Raw genomic sequence first — 25,010 nt, 5'->3', positions numbered from 1 at the left:
GCTGGAGAGGTGGCTCAGTGGTTAAGAGTGCTTGCTGCTCTTGCAGACAGAGGTCAGAGGCCAGCACTCACTTTCAGCGGCTCACAACTCCTAAAGCTGCCTGTAACTACAGCTCCAGGAGAAAACACACACACACACACACACACACACACACACACACACACACACACACACGAGCACAAATGCATGCAAACACACAAATAAAAATTTAATGAAATTTAAAACTGTAGATACATATAAATTAGAACGAAAGTATAAACGATAACATTTTGAACTAACATTTAAGAATAGTAGAGATATGGAGAGATTAGTGGGTAGTTAGGAGCACTGGCTGCTCTCGCAGAGGACCCAGGTTCAGTTCACAGCACCCACGAGGTGGCTCACAACTGTCTATGACCATTCAGGTCCAGGGGATCTGATGTCCTCTCCTGAACGCTGAGGGTACGAAGTATCCATGTGGTACACATACATACACGCAGGCAAACACGTGTACCCATCAAAATGAATAGAGTAGAATAGCAGAGGAAGAGAACGTTCACAGACCACAGCAGGATGAAACGCTTGAAGGAGCTCATTTGCATAGTGAGGCCTGAAGCAGAGAGGAGGGTGTGGCTTGAAGGAGCTCATTTGCATAGTGAGGCCTGGAGTAGAGAGGAGGGTGTGGCTTGAAGGAGCTCATTTGCATAGTGAGGCCTGGAGTAGAGAGGAGGGTCTGGCTTGGCTCATGCCTGAGCCACCCAAGGAAGAATAGGTCTGGTGGAGGGGTCTGGGAAGCCTTGGGTGGAGATGGGGAGAGGCCCAGACTGCAGATGACTTGGGATAAGGACATGGCCTTACATGTGAACGTCCTTAGAAAGGTCGCTTCCTCAGGAAGACACTGGGCTTAGGTGAGCAGCTGCAAACATCAGAACCCAGGGTTGGTGCAGCGGCCATGATGTGTGGGAATCCCCTAAGGCATCTATCAAACCCAAAGCTCCATCCCCAGGAGGGTGGTGTCAAAAGACACCGTGGACCTTTAAGGAGTGAAGGCAAGCCGGGCGTGGTGGCTTACGACTTTTAACCCCAGCACTGGGGAGGTTGAGACACAGGAGGCTTGTCACGGGTCCCAGGCCAACCTGGGTTATGTAAAGTGAGTTCTAGGACAGCCTGGGCTACAGAATGAGACCCTGACTAGAGATAAACAAGAAAGTAAAGACAGGTGAACTGGTTGGAGCCTTTGCTGGGGACATAGGAGTCACCTGAGCCATTGTTGGGGACGGAGGAGGTTGTCACCTGACCCTTTGGTAAATTCTTAGTTCTCCTGAGAGGCTGTTACACAGGGAATACTGCCGGGTGGGCTCTCTCTGTCTTTTCTCTGCCCCCTACCCCCCTAACACACACCGGCACCGTAGCCACCCACAACAGTGCTGAGCATTCCTGGCCACGACGAGCCATCGCAGCTGCCCGGACTGTGTGTCTGTCTCCATGACTGTGACCGAGCAACCCTCTCCTCCACGTTAGCCGGAACCTCCGTTAGGTGGAACCTCCGTTTGGATTTACTGGGTGGCCAATAGTCTCACAATTGCACTAGAAAATAGAACTCGAAACACAGAGAAAGACAACCCTTCTGAGATAAGTCGTTTCTTATCCCCTCCCACCCCTACCTCGCACCCTGCACCCCGTGCCTTTTTTTTTTTCCCTCAGAGGCGGCTCCCACAGCCCCCACTCAAACCCAGACTCCACCTCACGGTCTCAGTTCTGGCTAGCTAGTTCCTGTTTGGGAAAGTCGTCCAGCATTTTCTGCACCGACGCATTTTCAAGAGTGAGAAACGTTTTCGGAAAGCCCCCAGTCCGGGCAGGCTTCCCTTCGACCAATAGGAATAGAGAGAGAAAGCCCGCGTCACTTGTTTCCAGCAGATGTGACTGCTAGGAAGGTCTGAGCATTGAGAAAGTGTGTAAGGAGGTGGCGGCGGCGGCGAGAGGAGTGCGGGGTGGGGGTGTCGCTGACAAGCTGGTTTAGTGCGGGGAAAGGACGATCTGCCCTGCAGAAAGGCAGGATCGCAGCTTGGGTCTTGAAGCCGAGCAGAGAGGGAGGATTTCGTTATGTGATATTAGCTGGGGTGGCATGGACATCAGACATTCTTCGTGCACCTGTGGGAAGTCCCTGGTCAGCATTGAAAGGGGAAGGAAGTGACTGTGAAAGGGGAAGGAAGTGACCGCGAGGCCAGAGGCTCCCGGCTTAGCGATGCCTTGGCACCTGGGTGGATGAAGAGGTGGGAATTGGAAAAGTCCACGGTCACACCTGACCGTCATGGGACAAGGCGAGGGGAAGTCTTGTTACCACGGGCCAGCCATGCCTGCCCTCCCATCCCAGCTAATCCTCACAAGACATCTTCCTTTATTGCATTTTTGTCATCTGCTGGATCTCTAGCGACTATGACAGTTCCTGGTACTGAAAATATTTTAATTTATTAGACGGATATGACACTAAGAATTAATCATCTTTAGTAATCCAAGGATTTTTTTTATAGTTCAAACCCAGTTCTGCCTAATTCAAATTCTAGAATTAAAAAAAAAAGTTAGTTTGGGGGCCTGAAGAGATGACTAAATGGCTAAGAGCACTGACTGCTCTTCCAGAGGACCTGGGCTTGATTCCAGGAACCCACAACACAGCTCACAACCATCTGCAACTCCAGTGACAGGAGATTCAACCCCCCTTGGGGCCTCCTTGGGCTCTATAAGCATGTGGTACACAAACATACATACAGGAAAGATACTCATACATGTAAAGTGAAAATAAACTTTAAAAAGCATTAGTTTGTCAGGGTATCTGGACAAAAGTCCCATAAACCTTCTTTTTGTGAGTTCCCCATGTCTGGAATGCAGTGTTTTTTACCTATGGTACCATCCAATAAAAGGCGATACTCCACCTGACCGGTGACTCTACAGCTCAGTTGTAATTACGGAAGAGGACGGAAGAATACTACATCCACCAGCAAAATATTTACATTTGGCATCATTTGGTCAAGTTTGTTAGTGTTTTGACCTTGTTTCTTCATGACTATAATAAAATGGGTGGGTTGAAACACATGATCTCCATGTTAGCACCCAGCTAACCAGGACAAGGTAAATATTAGCAAACACTAATTTTTAAATTATATTGCCATTGGTCATTCCAGCAATTGAAAATTACTACAGAAAAAGGAAATGTCTGAAGACTAATTTCAATAAAAATTAAAATTAATAGCACTATGCACTTGAATGATCCAAAAAATATGAAATCAAGAAAATGATTCCATTTACAATGGTAACAAATTTAACAAAGGAAGTGGTAAAATGATTAATACTCTAAAGCCTGCAGAATGCTATTGAAGGAAGTTAAAATAAAAATTAGTATAAAGACACACCAAGTCCATGGACTGGAAGGCCACATTGCTAACACAGCAATGTCCCAAAAGACCCATGTAACCCCCAGCAGAGTCTCAAATGAAACCTCAGTAGGTAAAGATGATTCTAAAGGTCACAGAGAAATGTGAGATACAAAACAGGCAAGCCATCCTATAGAATAACACTATTGGGCCATGGAGATGAGATTGGTCCTATAGGATTCTTATGCCTAGCAAGCTTCCTGTAAAAAGCCATCCTATTGTAGTTGTGTTGAGAAATACTACTTTAACTGTGCAAAGGTGTGTTACATTTGTTTCTTCTGTGGAGTATTACATTAACTGCACAAAGGTGTGTTACATGTGTTTCTGCTGCCTTTGTTAGCCTGTAAAGATGTGTTACATATGTTTCTGCTGCCTTTGTTAACAATGTAAAAATGTGTAGCTGTTTCACTCTGCTTGCCTAAGGCACCTGATTGATCTAATAAAGAGCTGAATGATCAATAGATAGGCAGGAGAAAGGACAGGAGGGGTTGGCAGGCAGAGAGAATAAATAGGAGGAGGAATCTAGACAGGGAAGAGAGAGAACAAGGGAGAGAGGTACTTGCCTGGGGGCAGAAGCCAGGCAGCTGCCAACCAGCCTTGGAGAAGCAGTGAAAGTAAGATATACAGAAGGAAAGAAAAGCAGAAAGCCCTGAGGCAAAGGTAAAGAGAAACAGATTGATTTATGTTAAAGAGCTAGCCAGAGCCGAGCCTAAGCTAGGCCGAGCATTCAAAACTAATAATAAGTCTCTCCGTCATGACTTGGGAGCTGGTTAGGGGCCCAAAAGAAAGAGCCTGGTACAGTGGTTGCTTTTGCAGCAATCACAACTCTGAGCTACTCTCTAACACCATTAGTTATTAATAGCTTTGTTCTCGTGTGTTTTTATGTCTTGTGTGAAGATTGTTGGGTCAAACAAAAGACATTTAGCTATCTAAACTTTACACTGAGAACCTCAGAAAATAAATAACATGTTTGATGCTTGCAAGAAGAGGGCTAGCCTAAAAATCAAAAACACTAATGACAGCCTATGTTGGAGAGGATGTGGAGTAAGGGGAACACTCCGCCACTGTTGGTGGCAGTGCAAACTTGTAAAAAAAATTGGAAATTAATCTGCCTCAAGGCCCAGGTATGCCCAAAGGGTGTTCAATAATGCCACAAGGACACTTGCTCAATTATGTTCATAGTAGTGTTATTCCTAGCCATCAGAACCTGGATACAACCTAGATGCTCCTCAACCAAAAAAAAAAATGGATTTAAAAAATGTGGTGCATCTATCTACATAATGGAGTATGACTCAGCAGTTAAAAAAGTGACATCATGAAATTTGCAGGCAAATGAATGAAACTAGAAAAAATTATCCTGAGTGAGGTAACCCAGACCCAGAAAGACAAACATGATATGTACCTACTCATAGGTAGATATTAGCTGTAAAAAGGATAACCAGACTGCAATCTACAACCACAGAGAAGCCAGACAAGAAGGAGAATCCAAAAGAGGGATGCATGGATTTCCCTGGGAAGGGGAAATCGAAGAGATACCTTGGGGAAACTGGGGTGGGTGTGGGGGATAGAGGTATGGGAACATGAGGGATAAGGTTGGGCTGGTTGGGGATATCGGAAGAGAGTAATGAAAGAAATATCCCGATGGAGGGCATTTTGGGGTCAGGGAGAAACTTGGTGCCAGGGAAACTTCCAGGAACCCACAAGAATGACCCCAGCTAAGCTTCCTAGCAAAAATCGATAGGGTGCCTGAACTGGCCGTTTCCTGTAATCAGGTTGATGTCTATCCTAATTGTAATCAGAGAGACTTCATCCAGTAACTGATGGAAGCAGATGCAGAGAGCCTCAGCCAAGCACCGGGCTGAGCTCTGGGAGTCTAGTTAATTAGAGAGAGGAAGGATTGTATAGAGGGAGCAAGATCATGACAAGGAAACCCACAGGGACAGCAGACTTGAGCTAGTGGGAACTCACTGATTCTGGACTGACAGCTAGGAAGCCTGCATAGGACCAACCTGGGCCCTCTGTATATGTGTGACCGTTGTGTAGCTTGTCTGTTTGTGGGACTCCAAGTAAGGGGATCGTGACATGTCCTTGACATTGGAGCTGGGATTTTGGAACCCATTCCCCATGCTGGGTTGCCTCACCCCCACCTTGATGCAGAGGGAGGAGCTTGGTCTTGCCTGAACTTGATGAGGCATGGTTTGTTAACTTCAATTGGATACCTGCCACTATCTGAATGGAAACAGAGGAGGAGTGGATGGGGGAGGGGCATAAGGAAGATGGGGGAGGCAACAGGAGGAGAAACTGTGGACAGTATATAAGATAAATGAAAAAATATTAATAAAAATAGAATAAGGCTACCCAGGTGTGGGAAGTTGCTATTTGAGCAGGGCTGTAGTTGGCGAGAAAGGACAGTGACATAAACGTTTGTGTAAACCACATCTCCATGAAACCAGGGCATTTTCTTAATTGCTTTTTCTTCCCACCTAATAGGCAAGGCAGAGAGACTACATCAGCTGTCTCTGGCAAGACTCAGTAGCAGAGAAGACGCATTCAAAGATACATGGAGTGGGTGGTGCCATCACCACCTGGGAGAAAGGATGATTTTCATAGGAAACACATATACTCAAGAGGAAGTAAAAATGACGTTTTACATAAAAACCAAAAACAATCCAATAAAGTGGAAAGATATCACCGATCTGGATAGAGACATAATCCATAGAGTCAAAATAACAATCTTATAAGTATTATATGTGTGCATGTATGTGGAGGTCAGAGGGCAACTTGCAGAAGTCAGTCTCTCCGCCAGAGAAGGAGCTCAGGCTTGGTGTCAGGCACCTTCACACCCGGAGGCGTTGCCCTGGCCCTATTCCGAGTCTCAGTTGGGCCGGAGGAACTAATGCTTGTGGCTGTGAGAACCCTCACTTCAGGGTGGTTGTATATGGAGCAGGATTCCTTCCACCGCCTAATGGAACCTCCTGGCTGCCGGTGTCCATTCTCTGCCTCTCCTGCTCCACCGCAGGAACGCGGGGTCCCCTGGGTTAAGCGCTCGAACCCACTGTCCGATTCTTTTCTTAATTCTTTCGCCATCTTTACTGTTACATTTTATCTACTCGTTCTTGGACTAAAATAATGCCGCCATGATACCACGCAGATTTCTCATTACTATAAATCCTTCGCAGAGGCAGACACCCTCTCCCGTCTGATGAGCATGGACTCATTGTCCCCAAGGAGAGACTCGGCCGAGCCCTGCTGGCCCAAGAAGGGAATTGTCAGAAGGAAAGTTCCAGTCAACTACAGAAACTTCCGGTTGGACCCAGGATGGACATAAACTCCGACTTTGCCTCTTGTGGTCTGGGCTCAAGAATGTTAGATTGGGTTTTGATGAAACTTAAAAGGGTTTCTAGCCTCAAAGTACGTAATGGTTCCAAGCACGTCCTACTGAATTTCTGTTCTGATTCCTTCCTACTTATGACTATAACATTGCCCACCGCTGAGCGACGCTCGATCCACCAGGAGCCCCTAGCCGTGCACCTGACGCTGCGTCAGAGCTGAGAGAGAAAAGAACCCTTTGCTGCACGTGAGGAGTCCACAGAAGAGGGAAATCGGCCAAAGGTGGAGGTGGCCGCTTCCTGTGAGCTGCTTCTCTGGAGGAATTGACTGGATGCCTTGCCATGTGCGGGGCCCATGAGAGGAAGCGTGGCGTAAATTCCCCCAGGACCATGGTGTGTCACAACTGTCCGCCTGGCTCGTCCCTCCGCACTTAGGCTGCCTGGGTAAATCGGAAAGAGGAAGAGTAGAAAGTTTCCACCTCACAGGCCACATGAAGGTATTAATAGAGAAGTATATCGTTGCCATCTTCGTCATCAGCATCATCTTCCTCTTGGTCATCGACACCATCATCCTTGTCGTCGTCATGGTCATAGTAACTGTTATTAATTACTGTGTCATTGGCCACTGTGGTAACCTTGCAACATCTTCATTTTCTCACTATATTGACCGAGGAAAACCTGCTGCCTCTGGGAAGAAAGTCTCAGGGGCCAGGATCCACTGGGAGACTGGAATTCTCTGCACTGAGTGGGAATGGAGGGCTGTCTGCACTTTGCTTCTGCGTGGGCGTGGGCGTGGCCGCTTTCAGAATGAGGTCCAGCACAGATCTGGGTTCATGCCCTCATCTGCACCATTTAACACAGCCCAGACGTTCTGCTTGATTCAAACTGTGAAGATCTGACTGGTAGTTTAAAATCATTCATTTATTTTACAAGTATGGGTTTTTTTGCCTGTGTGTGAAACTGTATCATAAGTGTGCAATGCCCGAGGGGGCCAGAAGAGGGCATCAAGTCACTTGGAACTGGAGTTACAGGTGGTTGTGAGCTTCTACGTGGGTGCTGGGAACTGAACCAGGGTCCTCTGTAAGAGCATCCAGTGCTCTTAACTATGGTGCCATCTCTCCAGTCCCTCATTGGCAGTTTAGCAGGCAGAGCAGAGCTAACCTGAGGGATCCTGGAACTCACTGGGACTGAACAGATACAGAAATGAAATGCCCTCTGCATCCCCATGATGGAAGAGAGGTCACTTCTAGCTGTTCTTGTTTGTAGACACCCATTCACTTCAGCCCTGCGGGCGTGTGCCAGCCAGGTTCCGAAGCTTGGCCGTGACCCAGAGCTCAAAGGCAGCACCTGTGCCCACCCTCCTGCTCACCCTCACCTCATGCAGAACCTTTTCCCAGACAGAGCCCCCCAAAAACACACCCATGATTGAGTCCCATCCGTATCTCCCTGCCCAGTCCCCAAACTCAGCCACCCCACTCCTGTCTAGCCAGGCTTCCATTACAAGCAAGCTGTGCAGAAGCTGGGTCCAAACAACGATAAAATCAGACATTATGAAGAACTATGGAAATAACATCTACTTATTAGGGGGGAGAGTTTCTACTAAATATAGCATGAAAAATAAGAGACCCAGACACTGATATTGGGGTCCAAGCTTCAAGCTGAAGATCAGAAAAGCAAAGCAGCCGGCCACTATCTCTTACCCCTCCCTATGCTCAGACCAAAGGGGTGATCTTCAGACTGCTCCCAACATCACAGCTCCTCAGATTCACTCAGACTGTTATGCTCTCCTCAACATGCTAGAGACTAACTCTCAGACTGAATGCCTCTATTTTTTGTGCTTCTCAAATCCTGGGATTAAATGTGTGAGCTCTGATTCACTCTTTTAGACTGATTCAATCTAGTGTAGCCCTGGTGGCCTTGAGCTAACAGAGATTGTCTACCTCTTAGTCCTGCGTCCTTGGATTAAGGTGTTCGCCACCACTGCATAGTTTCTATAGCTAACTAGTGAGGTTGGCTTTGCAAATGGATCTCCAGTGACTTTATTAGATCATAAACAATATATATCAGCACAATTAAACACATAGAAAGAAATCTGAATTCATGTGTTTAATAAGGAATATAATGAGTTATTAAAATGCTAAAATTTGGGGGGGACTGAAAAGGATTTCTATGTTTTTTTTTTGGTTTTTCAAGACAGGGTTTCTCTGTATTGTTTTGGAGGGTGCCCTGGAACTCGCTTTGTAGACCAGGCTGGCCTCGAACTCACAGAGATCCACCTGCCTCTGCCTCCCGAGTGCTGGGATTAAAGGCGTGCACCACCAACCCCCGGCGGATTTCTACGTTCTTAAAGATGAATATAATGTATAATTTTAAAGCACCCAACATCTACATGAATTTTTATAAAGTTGAGGCAGTTTTTCTAGGCATCAATGTGAAAGGCGATTATACACACATACGCACATACACTCACAAGTCTGAGACTAGCATGATTTTGTAAAATAGCCTTCCCCACTACCGCATTGTTTAATTTTTTTCAGGGTTCTGTTTATTTTCACTGTTCTTATATGGAGACAAGTTTTTTTCATTTGTTTTGTAACGTTTAAAACAGTGATCATCATTATAGCTCTGTAGTAAAGAGTGAATTCTTTTGTTTTGTTTTGTTTTTTGGGTTTTTTTTTTTTTTTTTTTTTTTTTGGTTTTACGAGGTTTTGGAGCCTGTCGGTCCAGCCTGGCCTCGAACTCACAGAGATCCGCCTGCCTCTGCCTCCCGAGTGCTGGGATTAAAGGCATGCGCCACCAACGCCCGGCAAGAGTGAATTCTAAGGATAGATTCAGTTACAACACTGTGGCTTTGCAGTGCAACTGAGCCCTCTGCTCTACCCACCCCCTCGAGGCCCAACCGGGACATCATCCCCACAGAGGAAGCAGAAGTTAACCGGGATTCACAAACTGTGCTGAAGCGAAACCGGCTGGCATTGAACGCATCCTCCTCAGCCAATGAGGAGCGGGTGTGGGCGGCGGCGTCACTTGTCTCCGGAAGAACTCACAGGAAAAGCGCCGCGGTACAGACAAAGGGAGCCATGCCATAAAGCCAGCTAAAACTGGCTTAGAGGAAACATTTAACAAAGCTTTCTCGCGTATTCAGTGAAACATGGAAAGCCTAAGCACTGGCCTGGGGTCCGGGATAGAAATAGGATATAAGCCAAATAAATGAAATTTCAAAATGAACAGGAATCTGAAAACCAATAGGAATGATAAATAGGCCTTAAATTACGTAAAAACAAAACAAAACAAAAACAAAAAGCTAATTGTATTAATCCCCACAGTCCTGTCTGCCTTCAACAAAGCAGTGAAATGCTAGCCCTGGTGTCATGCATCTCAACCTTAGCTTCAGAGATAGGCATGACAGCTCTGGGGGCCCCTAATTCCACATTTCAGAGCTAGGCATGACAGCTCTAGGGGGCCCCTAATTCCACATTTCAGAGCTAGGCATGACAGCTCTAGAGGGCCCCTAATTCCACATTTCAGAGCTAGGCATGACAGCTCTAGAGGGCCGTTATTCCACATTTCAGAGACAGGCATGACAGCTCTAGAGGGCCGTTATTCCACATTTCAGAGACAGGCATGACAGCTCTAGAGGGCCGTTATTCCACATTTCAGAGATAGGCTTGACAGCTCTAGAGGGCCCCTAATTCCTCATTTCAGAGCTAGGCATGACAGCTCTAGAGGGCCGTTATTCCACATTTCAGAGATAAGCATGACAGCTCTAGGGGGCCCCTAATTCCACATTTCAGAGATAGGCATGACAGCTCTAGGGGGCCCCTAATTCCACATTTCAGAGCTAGGCATGACAGCTCTAGAGGGCCCCTAATTCCACATTTCAGAGCTAGGCATGACAGCTCTAGGGGGCCCCTAATTCCACATTTCAGAGATAGGCATGGCAGCTCTAGGGGGCCCCTAATTCCACATTCAGAGGCTGAAGCAGGAGGATTTCAAGTTTGAGGCCTGGTGAGGTTATTTCGTTTTTGCTTTTGCTGTGTCATCAGACCCCTAATAAATCTCTGCTGGGCTGAAGGCCCTTACAGGTTTGGGCATCTCCTTCTATGCAGCAAAAACTGATGAACAAACCTCACGTGTCTCCAATATTCAGAGATCAAAGAAAGCCAAATGCAGGAAGAACTTCAAAACATTATAGTTTTCTCATTGCATAGTTTGTAAACTGAGCCTAGTTTTATTCAACTTCATAAATTTTTATTGTTTTGATAATACTTGTATGGGTCTTAGGAATACTATTAAAAAGTTTTGACAAATAATTACAATCATAACTCACGCCCCTGTCGAGATATGGTTTTCTAAATACATATAAAATCCGGTGGGGACATGCAGAAAGAAGAGTGATAATGCCTAGGAGAGAGAGAGAGAGAGGTGACACTGTCTAGGGGAGAGAGGTGACACTGTCCAGGGGAGAGAGAGGTGACACTGTCTAGGAGAGAGAGGTGACACTGTCCAGGGGAGAGAGGTGACACTGTCCAGGGGAGAGAGGTGACACTGTCCAGGGGAGAGAGGTGACACTGTCCAGGAGAGAGAGAGGTGACACTGTCTAGAAGAGAGAGGTGACACTGTCCAGGGGAGAGAGGTGACACTGTCCAGGGGAGAGAGGTGACACTGTCCAGGGGAGAGAGAGGTGACACTGTCTAGGGGAGAGAGGTGACACTGTCCAGGGGAGAGAGAGAGGTGACACTGTCTAAGAGAGAGAGGTGACACTGTCTAGAAGAGAGAGGTGACACTGTCCAGAAGAGAGAGGTGACACTGTCCAGGGGAGAGAGAGGTGACACTGTCTAGAAGAGAGAGGTGACACTGTCCAGGGGAGAGAGGTGACACTGTCCAGGGGAGAGAGGTGACACTGTCCAGGGAGAGAGAGGTGACACTGTCTAGGGGAGAGAGGTGACACTGTCCAGGGGAGAGAGAGAGGTGACACTGTCTAAGAGAGAGAGGTGACACTGTCCAGGGGAGAGAGAGAGATGACACTGTCTAAGAGAGAGAGGTGACACTGTCCAGGGGAGAGAGATGACACTGTCTAGGGGAGAGAGAGGTGACACTGTCCAGGGGAGAGAGGTGACACTGTCCAGGGGAGAGAGAGGTGACACTGTCCAGGGGAGAGAGGTGACACTGTCCAGGGGAGAGAGGTGACACTGTCCAGGAGAGAGAGGTGACACTGTCTAGGGGAGAGAGAGGTGACACTGTCTAGGAGAGAGAGAGGTGACACTGTCTAAGAGAGAGAGGTGACACTAAGAGAGAGAGGTGACACTGTCCAGGGGAGAGAGAGGTGACACTGTCTAGGGGAGAGAGAGAGGTGACACTGTCCAGGGGAGAGAGGTGACACTGTCCAGGGGAGAGAGAGGTGACACTAAGAGAGAGAGGTGACACTGTCCAGGGGAGAGAGATGACACTGTCTAGGGGAGAGAGAGGTGACACTGTCTAGAAGAGAGAGGTGACACTGTCCAGGGGAGAGAGGTGACACTGTCCAGGGGAGAGAGGTGACACTGTCCAGGGGAGAGAGAGGTGACACTGTCTAGGGGAGAGAGGTGACACTGTCCAGGGGAGAGAGAGAGGTGACACTGTCTAAGAGAGAGAGGTGACACTGTCTAAGAGAGAGAGGTGACACTAAGAGAGAGAGGTGACACTGTCCAGGGGAGAGAGATGACACTGTCTAGGGGAGAGAGAGGTGACACTGTCCAGGGGAGAGAGGTGACACTGTCCAGGGGAAAGAGAGGTGACACTGTCCAGGGGAGAGAGGTGACACTGTCCAGGGGAGAGAGGTGACACTGTCCAGGAGAGAGAGGTGACACTGTCTAGGGGAGAGAGAGGTGACACTGTCTAGGAGAGAGAGGTGACACTGTCCAGGAGAGAGAGAGGTGACACTGTCTAAGAGAGAGAGGTGACACTGTCCAGGGGAGAGAGAGAGATGACACTGTCTAAGAGAGAGAGGTGACACTGTCTAAGAGAGAGAGGTGACACTGTCTAGGGGAGAGAGAGGTGACACTGTCTAAGAGAGAGAGGTGACACTGTCCAGGAGAGAGAGGTGACACTCTCCAGGAGAGAGAGGTGACACTGTCTAAGAGAGAGAGGTGACACTGTCTAAGAGAGAGGTGACACTGTCTAAGAGAGAGAGGTGACACTGTCTAGGAGAGAGATATGACACTGTCTAGGGGAGAGAGAGAGGTGACACTGTCTAGGAGAGAGAGGTGACACTGTCCAGGAGAGAGAGGTGACACTGTCTAGGAGAGAGAGGTGACACTGTCCAGGGGAGAGAGAGGTGACACTGTCTAGGGGAGAGAGAGGTGACACTGTCTAGGAGAGAGAGGTGACACTGTCCAGGGGAGAGAGAGGTGACACTGTCTAGGGGAGAGAGAGGTGACACTGTCTAAGAGAGAGAGGTGACACTGTCTAGAAGAGAGATATGACACTGTCTAGGGGAGAGAGAGAGGTGACACTGTCCAGGAGAGAGGTGACACTGTCCAGGGGAGAGAGAGAGATGACACTGTCTAAGAGAGAGAGGTGACACTGTCTAACAGAGAGAGGTGACACTGTCTAAGAGAGAGAGGTGACACTGTCTAGGGGAGAGAGAGGTGACACTGTCTAGAAGAGAGAGGTGACACTGTCTAGGGGAGAGAGGTGACACTGTCCAGGGGAGAGAGAGGTGACACTGTCTAGGGGAGAGAGGTGACACTGTCCAGGGGAGAGAGAGAGGTGACACTGTCTAAGAGAGAGAGGTGACACTGTCCAGGGGGAGAGAGAGAGATGACACTGTCTAAGAGAGAGAGGTGACACTGTCTAAGAGAGAGAGGTGACACTGTCTAGGGGAGAGAGAGGTGACACTGTCTAGAAGAGAGAGGTGACACTGTCTAGAAGAGAGAGGTGACACTGTCTAGGAGAGAGAGGTGACACTGTCTAGGAGAGAGAGGTGACACTGTCCAGGGGAGAGAGGTGACACTGTCTAAGAGAGAGAGGTGACACTGTCTAAGAGAGAGAGGTGACACTGTCTAGGAGAGAGAGGTGACACTGTCCAGGAGAGAGAGGTGACACTGTCCAGGGGAGAGAGGTGACACTTTCTAAGAGAGAGAGGTGACACTGTCTAAGAGAGAGAGGTGACACTGTCCAGGGGAGAGAGGTGACACTGTCTAAGAGAGAGAGGTGACACTGTCTAAGAGAGAGAGGTGACACTGTCTAAGAGAGAGAGGTGACACTGTCCAGGAGAGAGAGGTGACACTGTATAGAAGAGAGAGGTGACACTGTCCAGGGGAGAGAGAGAGGTGACACTGTCTAAGAGAGAGAGGTGACACTGTCTAGAAGAGAGATATGACACTGTCTAGGGGAGAGAGAGAGGTGACACTGTCTAGGAGAGAGAGGTGACACTGTCTAGGAGAGAGAGGTGACACTGTCCAGGGGAGAGAGAGGTGACACTGTCTAGGGGAGAGAGAGAGGTGACACTGTCCAGGGGAGAGAGAGGTGACACTGTCCAGGGGAGAGAGAGGTGACACTGTCTAGGGGAGAGAGAGAGGTGACACTGTCTAGGAGAGAGAGGTGACACTGTCCAGGGGAGAGAGAGGTGACACTGTCTAGGAGAGAGAGGTGACACTGTCTAGGGGAGAGAGAGGTGACACTGTCTAGGAGAGAGAGGTGACACTGTCCAGGAGAGAGAGAGGTGACACTGTCTAAGAGAGAGAGGTGACACTGTCTAGGGGAGAGAGAGGTGACACTGTCTAGGAGAGAGAGGTGACACTGTTTAGGGGAGAGAGAGGTGACACTGTCCAGGGGAGAGAGAGGTGACACTGTTTAGGAGAGAGAGAGAGGTGACACTGTCTAGGGGAAGGATTGGGAACAACAGAGGAGGAAGGGAGGGTTGGTGGGAAACAGGACCATGGTTCATGGCACACTTGTATAAAGTGTATTTACACAGCCTAGTACTATGGACAAGGAATATGCCCCGATAACAATTAATTTTAAAAGAGATGCGGGGCGGGAGAGATGGTTCCGGGGTCAGGAGCACTCACTGCTCTTGCGGAGGTCCTGAGTTCACTTCCCAGCACCCTCGTTGCTGCTATTGCTCCAGCTGCCTGTAACTCTAGGTCCAGGGAGCCCAGCGTCTCTTCCGACTCCAGGGGCATCCACGTGTGCACACCCATACACAGAGACACATAATTAAAAATAAAAACAGTCTTTAAAGAGTACGCCTCATGGACATCCCAGAGTCTACTGTGGATGAAACACGCATGACCACTATCCTAATTTCACGTGACAGAATAAGCGTGTCTACTCTAAGATTTCTGATGAAATGAATCATATAGCATGTATTCTCTTTAGAATATTTATGTATTGTTTTACTCATGTGTGTGTGTGTGTGTGCATGCATGAGTTCATGTGCACCACACACATGGAGCTACCAAAGGGAGGCCACAGGGTGTCCTGGAACTGGATGGAGTTCCAGTCAGTTGTGTGCCCCATGCGGGTGCAGGGAAGGGCCCAGGTCAACCGCAGCTGCAGCCAGTGCTCTTGACCCCTGAGCCATCTGGGGCCTCACAACCTGTCTTCTCGTGCCTGGCGTCTCCCGTTTCGGGTGAGCTCATCCTTGCTCTCATTTCTATACTTTATTTCAAAGTCTATCCGTGTGCGTGCACGCCCGTTTTTCTGCATGATCACCGTGGGTACGCCGTGGCCTCGAGGTGAGGTTAGAGAGGGCTCAGTGGTGAGGAGCTCTGGCTGCTCTCGCTGAGGACTGGGATTCAGGTCCAGCACTCACAGGGCCAGGGTGGCTTCACAACCACCTGCGACTCCAGCAGCAGGGGATCTGACTTAGGATACCTTGCTCATCCCTCCTCTCCTCCACAGGGCGCTCTCCTGTGGGGCTGGCGGCAACTTGTGCAGGGGGCTTCATGGATGCAGTTTTCATGAGTCATGGCCTGGACTTGGGTGGACTCTGTGTGTATGTGTGTGTGTGTGTGTGTGTGTGTGTGTGTGTGTGTGTGTGTGTCTGTCTGTCTGTCTGTCTGTCTGTCTGCCTGTCTGCCTGCCTTCCTGCCTGCCTGCCTGCCTGTCTGTCATGTGCCTCTGTGCCTGTGTCTGTCTGTCTGTGTGTCTGTGTGTCTGCGTAGCTGCCTCTGGGTCACCACGTGCCTATAGCTCCTCTCCCGAGATCCTGTCAGTAATTCCGACAAACTCGATGCTTCACCAAATTGGACTTGGGGGGAGTCATCTCATTAGTGTGCTGTCTGTGTCCTGTTGGGTGAACAGACATTTGTTCAGGTCTCTGCAGGAAGTCATCCAACAACTAGTAAGATCTGTTAAGGCCTCCGGGCAAAGGTCAGAAAAGAAACGAAAGAGAAAACTCACCAGCGTGTATCACAGGGCTTCTCTGGATATCGGTCTGTTGGAACAAGGGAAGTAAAGCCAGTGGGGATATATACCAGGAGAACTGTTGCAAGGGATTTTTTTGCGCAGATGTGGGGATGAACTGGAATGTCCGAGGGTCACTGGGCAGGTGTCCGAGGGTCACTGGGCAGGTTGTCCTCAGAAGGGCATCTGGGAACTTGGTGCAGGCAGGGGCCACAGCGACTCTCCTGCTCCTCAGACAAGCCTTGGCTCGCTCTTAAGACTTCCCAGCTGTGGCCAACTCAGCCCGATGGTCCAGGGTCATCTCTCTTACTTACGAATTAATTACATCCATGGAATATGTTCACAGATAACTGGAAGGGTGTTTGGTTGAGCAATAGGGGGCTGTACCCCAGACACTCAAAACTGGTCCCTACATTATCTAAAGGGACTTAGATAATGCTCATTCCATCAGCAAGTGGGGGCTGACAAGAAAACTCTGATTACCTTAATAAATCTGCCCAGAAGGAGGCAAACTACAGTAAGGTGAAGGCTGGAGCAGTACCTAGTTTGTGGCATCCAGGCAGGCGCTGGGGTGTCTGTCTCACAACTCCACAGTCTCTGCCTCTGGGAAGACCAAGGGCTCACACACTCATCTCACAAGGACAGAGTAACTGGTCGCAAGTGATCACAAGCTTGTGGTCTCCACAGATTGCACAACACTCAGTCTTTATGAAGAATAGAACCCTCGAGGTTGCCTTGATTTAACCAACAGCTTCTCACATTTATCTGAAACAATCGCATAAAAGGATAACAAATTTGGAAAACCCAGTGTTTGGAGAACAAAATGTTTTCTAAGTTACAAGAATACCTTTCAACATTTGATTAAACATTCTTAGATTCAAAAATATTTTAAGAGTAGTCGAGCTAGCCAGAACTTCCTATTGTGTTCAGTGTCCTGAAACTTCCTTTAGACATAGCATGAAGATTATTCAAAAGAAGGGGGAAATCTGAATAAACACCCTGCAGTCCTGATGGTGGCCACAGGTCCCGAAGGCTCCCCATCCGGGTTTACACAAGGAGAAAGAGTAAAGGCATTGGTTGACCGGCCACCGCCTGCGGGGACCCCTTGAGTAGGTGGTCAGCGTACAATCTGGAGTGTTCTGTACACGCTATAAAAAATAAAGAAAGAAAAGACAAAACCAGCTAACGCATGTGTGGGAGCCCCAGAAAGTGGCTGGGTGTCTGGGTTCTGGAAGCCACAGGAAAGGAATGAATTCAGAGGAGACTTCCGGAACCATACAGCCCAGAAAATTGTGAAGAGCACCATTATTATCAGGGTTCACCTATCCATAAGGCTTTTCAGAAATTCCCTCCTCTCTTCCCAGCCACACACACATGCACGGGAGAAAGTCCAGCGCGGAGCCTCCCACCTTCCTAGGGCATTCCCTGGGGTCCACTCTGAGCACAGGCTCCAGCCAGGCAGGGAGTTCCCCTTGCCTCTTCCAGGCCTCTCCCTGCAAGCTCTGCACCTGGCAACTGTGACGTCATCACGACGGAATTTTCTGATTGGGTCTGGCGGGGGTTTGGTTTAGTGTCAGACCTCCTGGGCTGGTGTCACACACTCTAGTTGAGGACTCGGGACAGCAGCTGCAGAGACCACCCAGGGAAGAGGATGATGCCCAGCAGAGCTCTGATTCTGGGGACCCTCGCCCTGATCGCCGTGCTCAGCCCCTGCGGGGGTGAGGATGACATCAAGGGTGAGTTGCCCAGCCGGGAAATGGGAAATCAAGAGATACAAATTCTCAGTAGTAGGAGGTCTAACAACGATGTGACCCCTGTCTTCAGAAGGCTCTGGTTGTGGAGCTGTGCTCACCAAGCCATGGTTCTAATGGTGAGTCCAGTGAGGGAAATATGGAGGGCTCTTCGAGAGACGGAGTTGTCCCAAGACTTGGGAGCGTGTCCACGAATGGGTGACTTTTCATTACTAAAAATACAGGAACTGTTACTCTCAATTTTCTCTGAGTTTCTGAAGCCATTCATACCCATCTCCTGTAGTGTATCTTAAAAAAAAAACAGTTCCATGAATCAAGTCTACTGATGTATGGGAAATGCTTATGCTAGGAACTGGCACTGGCAGGGGGTAAGAAAAGGGATCAACCATTGTACGGGACAATCGGACAATCCTCCTGAATCTTGCTCTCCTCGTGAGTCACCTCACAAGTGGCCTAGGCAAATGATTATTTTGGAACAATTTTTTATTATTTTGGTTTTTGTTTCTCGAGACAGGATTTCTCTGTATTGTTTTGGAGGCTGTCCTGGAACTCTCTCTGTAGACCAGGCTGGTCTCGAACTCACTGAGATCTGCCTGCCTCTGCCTCCCGAGTGCTGGGATTAAAGGCGTGCTCCACCAGCCTGGTCTATAAGAGCTAGCTCCAGGACAGCCTCCAAAACAATACAGAGAAATCCTGTCTCATCGCTTAGGTGCCCAGGCAGGAGGATCGGGAGTTCAAGGACAGCCTGGGCTGCATAGTGAGACTTTTACTACTTAATGCACTAGTAAATGTCAATTTCCCCTGGTTTCCATTCCAGACATAGTTTCACATTTTTGTAACAAAGTAAAGAATATAGGTCTGTCTGCCCTACCCCGCCATCTGCTGACAGTCTGTAACAGCGACCCAGGCAAACACAAGACACAGGAGGCTGTGGCCCCTCGGCCTCTGTTGCCCACGCCCTCACCCCCCCCCCCCCGCCACTCTCTGTGTGATTCCTGTCCTCTTCCAGAATCCCTCCTTAACTCTGTGACACTTTACAGATGTTAGCAGTAGCCGTGTGTACAATGTCTATTGAAAAGCCAAATGTTTGAAACAGGAAGTGAAAGGGATGGAGCGACCTCGTGAACCATGGCCGCCCTCGTTCCAGTTCTGTGGGGAGGCAGAAGCGTCACCGCTTCTCCGGGGAGCTGGGCTCCTTTGTCCCCAGTGTCGCACTGGAGTGCGGGAGTCGGGCGTGAACAGGCGCAGTGGGCAGGGTTCTGAGGAACTACAAAACCCATTTCTTTTGGATTTAAAAGAAAAAAAAGTGAAACTTCGAGGTCTAAGGAAATGCTTTGATTTTAACCCAGCCTGCATTACATTTGTCTTACATGTAAAAGATGACTTTCAGTATTTCACCAAGGAGGGGCCCCAAAGCCAAATGTATGGGGCTCATTTGTCTTAATGCAGGCCTGGTCATCGCTGATCCCAACTTTCACATGGTTCTGTCACCCGTCAGTCATTCCCAGAGTGTCCGTGGTCCTCAGAGCTGGCAGTAGTCATCCAATGCTCCCCTTCGTAAAGCGCTTGCTCAGCTAAGATGTGGGAGCTGAAATATAAAAACTGCTGCCTGTGCCAGCAAGTGTCACCCTGCCTCTAGGAAGTGTCATCTTGCCCCTAGAAAGATTCCTGCCCCAAGAAAGTGAAGTGTCCTGCCCCTAGGAAGTGTCCTGGCCCTAGGAAGTGTCACCCTGCTCTGATGTTGGAGGTCCTGTGATTATGTCAATAAAGCACTGTTGAGCCAATAGGGAACCAAGATAGGAGGGAGTAGGAGTCCAGAAGGACTCTGGGAAGGAGAAACAGAGAGAGACAAGATGTAACACCATGGGGGTAGGAAGCCCGGAACCATTCTCTGGTAAGAGATATACTTAGATTAACAATTATGGGGTAATTACTTAAGTCAGAGCTAGTCAATAAGAAGCAAGCAAGGCCAACAGCTTCATAATTAATATAGCCTCCTGTGTGTTTATTTGGGACTCAAGCGGCTCTAGAACCAGGCTGGCGGGAAGGCTTCTCTCAAGGAAAAAGCTTCTCTTTACACTGCCCCTAGGAAGTGTGCCGCCTGGTGATAGATCAGACCAAGGTCAGGAGGCAGAACGGCCATGGTGAGCACAGTGGGCCCAGCTGAGGTCGAAACTGTAACCGCAGGAGGCCGTGCACCGTGCAGTGTCTTCAGCAGCTCTTGTGACCCAGGACAAAAACCTGCTAGACCACGTGCTGTGTGACCACATTTGGAAAAGGAATCAAAAAGATTTATTAGTAATGAATAAGAAAGCTTTGAGGGGGAGCTGTGGTGTCTGTGTGGTGGGGCAAGAGGGGAGGGCTGGTTATACCAACCAAGATGATCGCCCTGGGAAGGGAGGAGCCAGAGGAGCAGTCAATCATGGCTAGGAGATGGGGGGGGGGAGTCATAGTGTTGTTGGAAATGTATTAATTAAAACCGAGCGCAAGCCGTCAAAGCAGAGGAGGTTTCAGCAAATTGAAAACCAGCAACAACCTTTATTTCAATGAGAAAAAGAGACCCCCGCTAACAGCAGGACCACGAGAGGGTGGTGCCGTTATTTTTGATTGGTATTTGCTTGTGCAGAATGCCGGACTGTAACCTGTCCACAGCCATCCACAGCACACTGCGCATACTCTGTGCACATACTCAGCTTGTCTAGAATTCACCAGCCAGTTACCCCTTACACAGCACTATGTCTGGCTTTCGCTGAAACTCAATAAATGAAAAGGAGGAAAAGATGAATACTAGATACTATCTATGCCTTGACAATGATGTGTATCTGGTGTTCTTTGGGTGGAATTGCCTGCTTGGTGACTGCTCAGTGTGGCCTCTCTCACATGCTCGCTGTTGGAGGCAAAAGTTTTAATTCACCACAAATCTGCAAGTGAATGTCAGTGTTGATTTGGAAAAGGCAAGAGGTAGGGCTTGACAGAAGCATATAATCTAATAAAGTCTCTATTTCTTCTAGAAGAAGTCAGAAAACTGTTCTGTAGGTCCCCACAGTTAACAATGCAGGAACTGTAGACATAGTAGTTATATATTTTGTAATTGTGTCATTGTTCTCTTTCTATAAGATTCTATATGCTTTTTTATTTGTTAAAAACATAAAGTTTTCTTGTGTGGAAAATGTCCTTTTTTTGAAGAGAAATAAAATGTAATAGATATGTTATTAACGTATGGACACTAAAGCTAATAAGAGAAGGAAATAAACGGACTGAATCTTTGAAAAGAAAGCAGAATACCTGAAATTTTCTTCCATTCAGTTGCGAGCTAGTGTGCCAGGCAGTGACCAAGGCAGTCAGGATAGCAGAAACCAAACACATGACACCCTGCCACACATGTCACAGAGGAAAAGACTGGACTGCAGCCAACACTGAGAGGGGTAGTGGGGACTGGGTGATGGAAATGTACCAAAAAATGAAGCTCATGCTATTTTAAAAAGTATTCTCTATCATTATGTTTAATAACATTCCCTTTTCTTTCCGTTTTCTATTTTTTCCTATTTTCCCATTTCCACCTAAATTTACCAGCTGACCATGTCGGCGCCTACGGTTTAGACTTCTACCAGTCTCAACAACCCAATGGCCAGTTCACGTTTGAGTTTGATGGCGATGAGTTGTTCTATGTGGACTCGGATAAGAAGGAGACGATCTGGAGGATTCCTGAGTTTGGCCAGCAGGCAAGCTTTGACCCACAGGGAGGACTGCAAGCTATAGCTGCAGCAAAGCAGAACTTGGACATCCTGATGAAACAGACCAATTCTACCCCAGCTACCAACAGTAAGTGCTCAGCACCCAACTCCTCCCTCCCTTCCCTGGTGGGGAACGTGAGCCTCTGCTCTAGAAAACCCTCTCCTGATGCTGCAACGATAAACGGCACACTTACTGAAAGTAAAAATAAGTATTTATTGTAGAAATTACTCACAAGAGACAAACAAGTAACCCAGATGAGCCGAGTAGTTTTCCACCACCGAACCGGAAGCCGGAAAGCCAGAAAAAGAGAGCTAGACTTCTGCTGTTCAGTCTTTTATACCTTCCTCCATAACACCCCTAGCCATGCCAAAAAAGTAGGCCTGGCTAGTGACGTAGTTCACTGCCTACATCCGTATACGTCTTTAGTCATGCCTAAAGTGGGTGTGGTTAGTGGTGCAGCAAACCGACCTTTTATTGCCTCATCTGTGTGCGCCTCTAGTAAGTCACATGGTTAATGGCGGTACACTGTTTCCTCCTACACTCTCCTTTCCAAGGCATGCCCAGATCTCATCACCCTCATCCTCTCTCCTTACAAATCACATATTCTGTGTAACACAAAGCTCTTGTTCCCACAATGCACTCCTTGAGCCTTTCAAAGCGGCTCCAACAGACTTCCTAACACCCTAGAGAGAGGGGCACGGGATAAAGTGGAGTCAGTTACACGTTAGCTCCCAGCAGGAGGAAGCTCAGGCTCCTTCATCATCATGGATGCGAGCCTTGGCAAGGAGGCTCCCTCACCAGATGAGCAGAATGCCAGCCATTCACAGCCAGGCCATTTCCCTTCCAGAGGTTCCTGAGGTGACCGTGTTCCCCAAGTCCCCTGTGCTGCTGGGTCAGCCCAACATCCTCATCTGCTTCGTGGACAACATCTTCCCTCCTGTGGTCAACATCACGTGGCTGAGAAACAGCAAGCCAGTCACAGACGGTGCTTATGAGACCAGCTTCTTCTTCAACAATGACTATTCCTTCCACAAGATGGTTTACCTCACCTTCATCCCTTCTGATGATGACATTTATGACTGCAGGGTGGAGCACTGGGGCCTGGACGAGCCGATGCTGAAACACTGGGGTTTGTGTGAATTCTGCCTGCTCCTGCGCTTTCTTGTGCACTGTCATCTCTAGAAGTCTGTCTTCTGGCTCTGGTGACAAAATTCATTTTCTACTCTTAAAGAGTTTTTAATGATAGACTTCATGATCTTCCATAAGTCCATCCCCAAAGTCTGTGTGGATTGACGTCTGTCCTCACAGGGGCCGTTTTGTATACACATACATGAACACACTCCCTCCTGACTCCAGAATCTTCCCTTTCCCAGAACCCGAGGTTCCAGCCCCCGTGTCAGAGCTGCCGGAGACTGTGGTCTGTGCCCTGGGGTTGTCCGTGGGCATTGTGGGCATCGTGGTGGGCACCATCTACATCATTCGAGGCCTGCGATCAGGTGGCCCCTCCAGACACCCAGGGCCCTTATAAGAAAGAAAGGTGAGGGTTTGTGTTTGGGGAGCTGAAGCCACCACACAGTGGGGAGCGAGGGAGGAGGAGACTGATGAAATCACAGTTGGAACATTGTTGAATTGTGCATGGCGTGATCACAGTTCAGAAGTCTTTGGAACCCATCCCTCTCCTGTCTGTTTTGTTGCAGGAGTGTGGCCCTCCCCAGGGCAGCGGTGGTGAGTTGGATGACCTGGCAAGGAGTGTTTCCTGGCCCAATTCATCACGTTGTCTTCTCCAGGTGTCCTCCGTCTCACTTTTCCCTTGGACCTGTGACTGTTCCCCTCACAGCTCACATACCCTTGAATTCTCCCCTGACCTGGGTTTTTTGTTTGTTTGTTCTGTTTCATTTGGCATCTTTCAAATCATACCTACTGTAGAATCTCTCAGTGGCCCTGATTCAGTAACTGTACAAAGCCGATAAATCACCTTTTGTTGAGTCAGTTACTGGTTTTTGTTTTTCCTGTCTTTCATCTTGGAGCTCACTGGAGCCAGGACCATATAATCCTGTGCCCAGTGACACAGAAACAATCAACTACAGCCATAGAATGCCCAGGAATCTTAACAAAGGTTGAACTTTCTCTTTTCATTCCCAGCTCTGACCACTGTCATCCGTCTCCAGTCAGGCGCCAGGGAGGTAGGGTGTGAAATCAGCCTTGGTGTTCACTTGCTATAAGGAAATAGCAGGGCACAGGGTGTACCCCAGGAATCCCAGCACTCCAGAGACAGAGCAGAGGAATCCTCACAAATCTAAGGCCCAGCTGGTCTACACCAGGCAAGCTGGAGTTATATAGGAAGGCCCTGTCTAAAAACAAAAAACAAAAAACAAAAAAAAAAACAAAGCAGAAAAGAAAAAATAACTCCATTCATTTTAACATAACCTTTTAATAAAAAGAACTTTGAATCTCAAAGTGATGAAAAATATTTTAATGTTATAAAAAGGCAAAATTTATAACAAAAATTTTATAAAAAGTCAAAACTTTTTGGAATCGTCCAGATGACACAGCTCTTAGTAATTTTTGTTTGTTTGTTTTTGTTTTACTCTTTTTAGTTTTTGGGGGGCCTGACACCTAGCTCCCAAATACTTCACATGGAGGTTTATTCTTATTTATAAATACCTGGCTTTAGTTTGGCTTGTTGGTAGCCAGCTTTTCTTAAATTATACCTTTTGGCTCTGGGCTCTTACCTTTCTCTATTCTTTATACCTTTCCTTACTTCTTTTTTCCTAGGCTAGCTGCATAGCTGGGTGACTGGCACTTACTCTCCTCCCAGATTTCCCCTCCTGTTTATTCTCTCTGCCTGGCAGTCTTGCATATCCTTTCTCCTGACTAACTATTGGCTGTTCAGCTCTTAATTACACCAATCAGGTGTTATAGACAGGCAAAGTAACACAGCTTCACAGAGTTAAACAATCACAACATAAAAGAATGCAACACATCTTTTGAATCATTAAACAAATGTTCCACAGATAAACAAATGTAACACATCTTAAAATAATATTCCACAACATCTTGGTGTGTCTGTGAGGGCATTTCCAGAGATATTTAGGTGAGATGTGTTGGAACCTGTCTTTGGGGTGCTTCAGTTGGATCGAGCTGACTTGCCTTGTCTGTACCTGAGAGGGGGAGTGTGGATTGAGAAACATCAGGTAGAAAAATTAAAAATACTAAAGAAAAGAGACAGAATAGAGTTGGGAGGGCAATCCAGTGAATACTGAATGCCTCAAGTTTATTGCTCAAAAGTCTTATATACCCCAACCAAAAAGGGGGAGGGGGGCAAAAGACTTCTTTATCGTGATACAAGGAACAAACAGACATTACTTCCTTAATTCTCCAAACATTTAGTAACT

At 47.9% G+C, this 25,010-nt stretch overlaps 1 protein-coding gene across 1 annotated transcript; it reads left to right on the top strand.

Annotated features, from left to right (window-relative positions):
• The first annotated feature begins 17,711 nt into the window (after nucleotides 1-17,711).
• Nucleotides 17,712-23,604, top strand: LOC101834602 (H-2 class II histocompatibility antigen, A-U alpha chain). The gene is made up of 5 exons (XM_005086856.4): nucleotides 17,712-17,865; nucleotides 21,454-21,702; nucleotides 22,463-22,744; nucleotides 22,989-23,152; nucleotides 23,313-23,604. The coding sequence occupies exons 1-4, from the start codon at nucleotides 17,781-17,783 to the stop codon at nucleotides 23,141-23,143; spliced, it is 771 nt and encodes a 256-aa protein (XP_005086913.1). The 5' UTR covers nucleotides 17,712-17,780; the 3' UTR covers nucleotides 23,144-23,152; nucleotides 23,313-23,604.
• The last annotated feature ends 1,406 nt before the right edge of the window (nucleotides 23,605-25,010 follow it).

Source organism: Mesocricetus auratus, unplaced genomic scaffold, assembly GCF_017639785.1.
Source record: "Mesocricetus auratus isolate SY011 unplaced genomic scaffold, BCM_Maur_2.0 Super-Scaffold_100027, whole genome shotgun sequence".
NCBI classification, from domain to species: domain Eukaryota; kingdom Metazoa; phylum Chordata; class Mammalia; order Rodentia; family Cricetidae; genus Mesocricetus; species Mesocricetus auratus.
Note: the sequence above shows the minus strand (reverse complement) of the source record. Positions and strands in the feature narration are given on the sequence as shown.

Excerpts from the sequence above, each read along its gene's own strand:
- LOC101834602 (XM_005086856.4), top strand. The coding sequence starts at position 17,781 with ATGATGCCCAGCAGAGCTCTGATTCTGGGGACCCTCGCCCTGATCGCC. Across the intron at positions 17,866-21,453 it reads GGGTGAGGATGACATCAAGG|CTGACCATGTCGGCGCCTAC; the intron begins GTGAGTTGCCCA and ends TAAATTTACCAG. Across the intron at positions 21,703-22,462 it reads TTCTACCCCAGCTACCAACA|AGGTTCCTGAGGTGACCGTG; the intron begins GTAAGTGCTCAG and ends TTTCCCTTCCAG.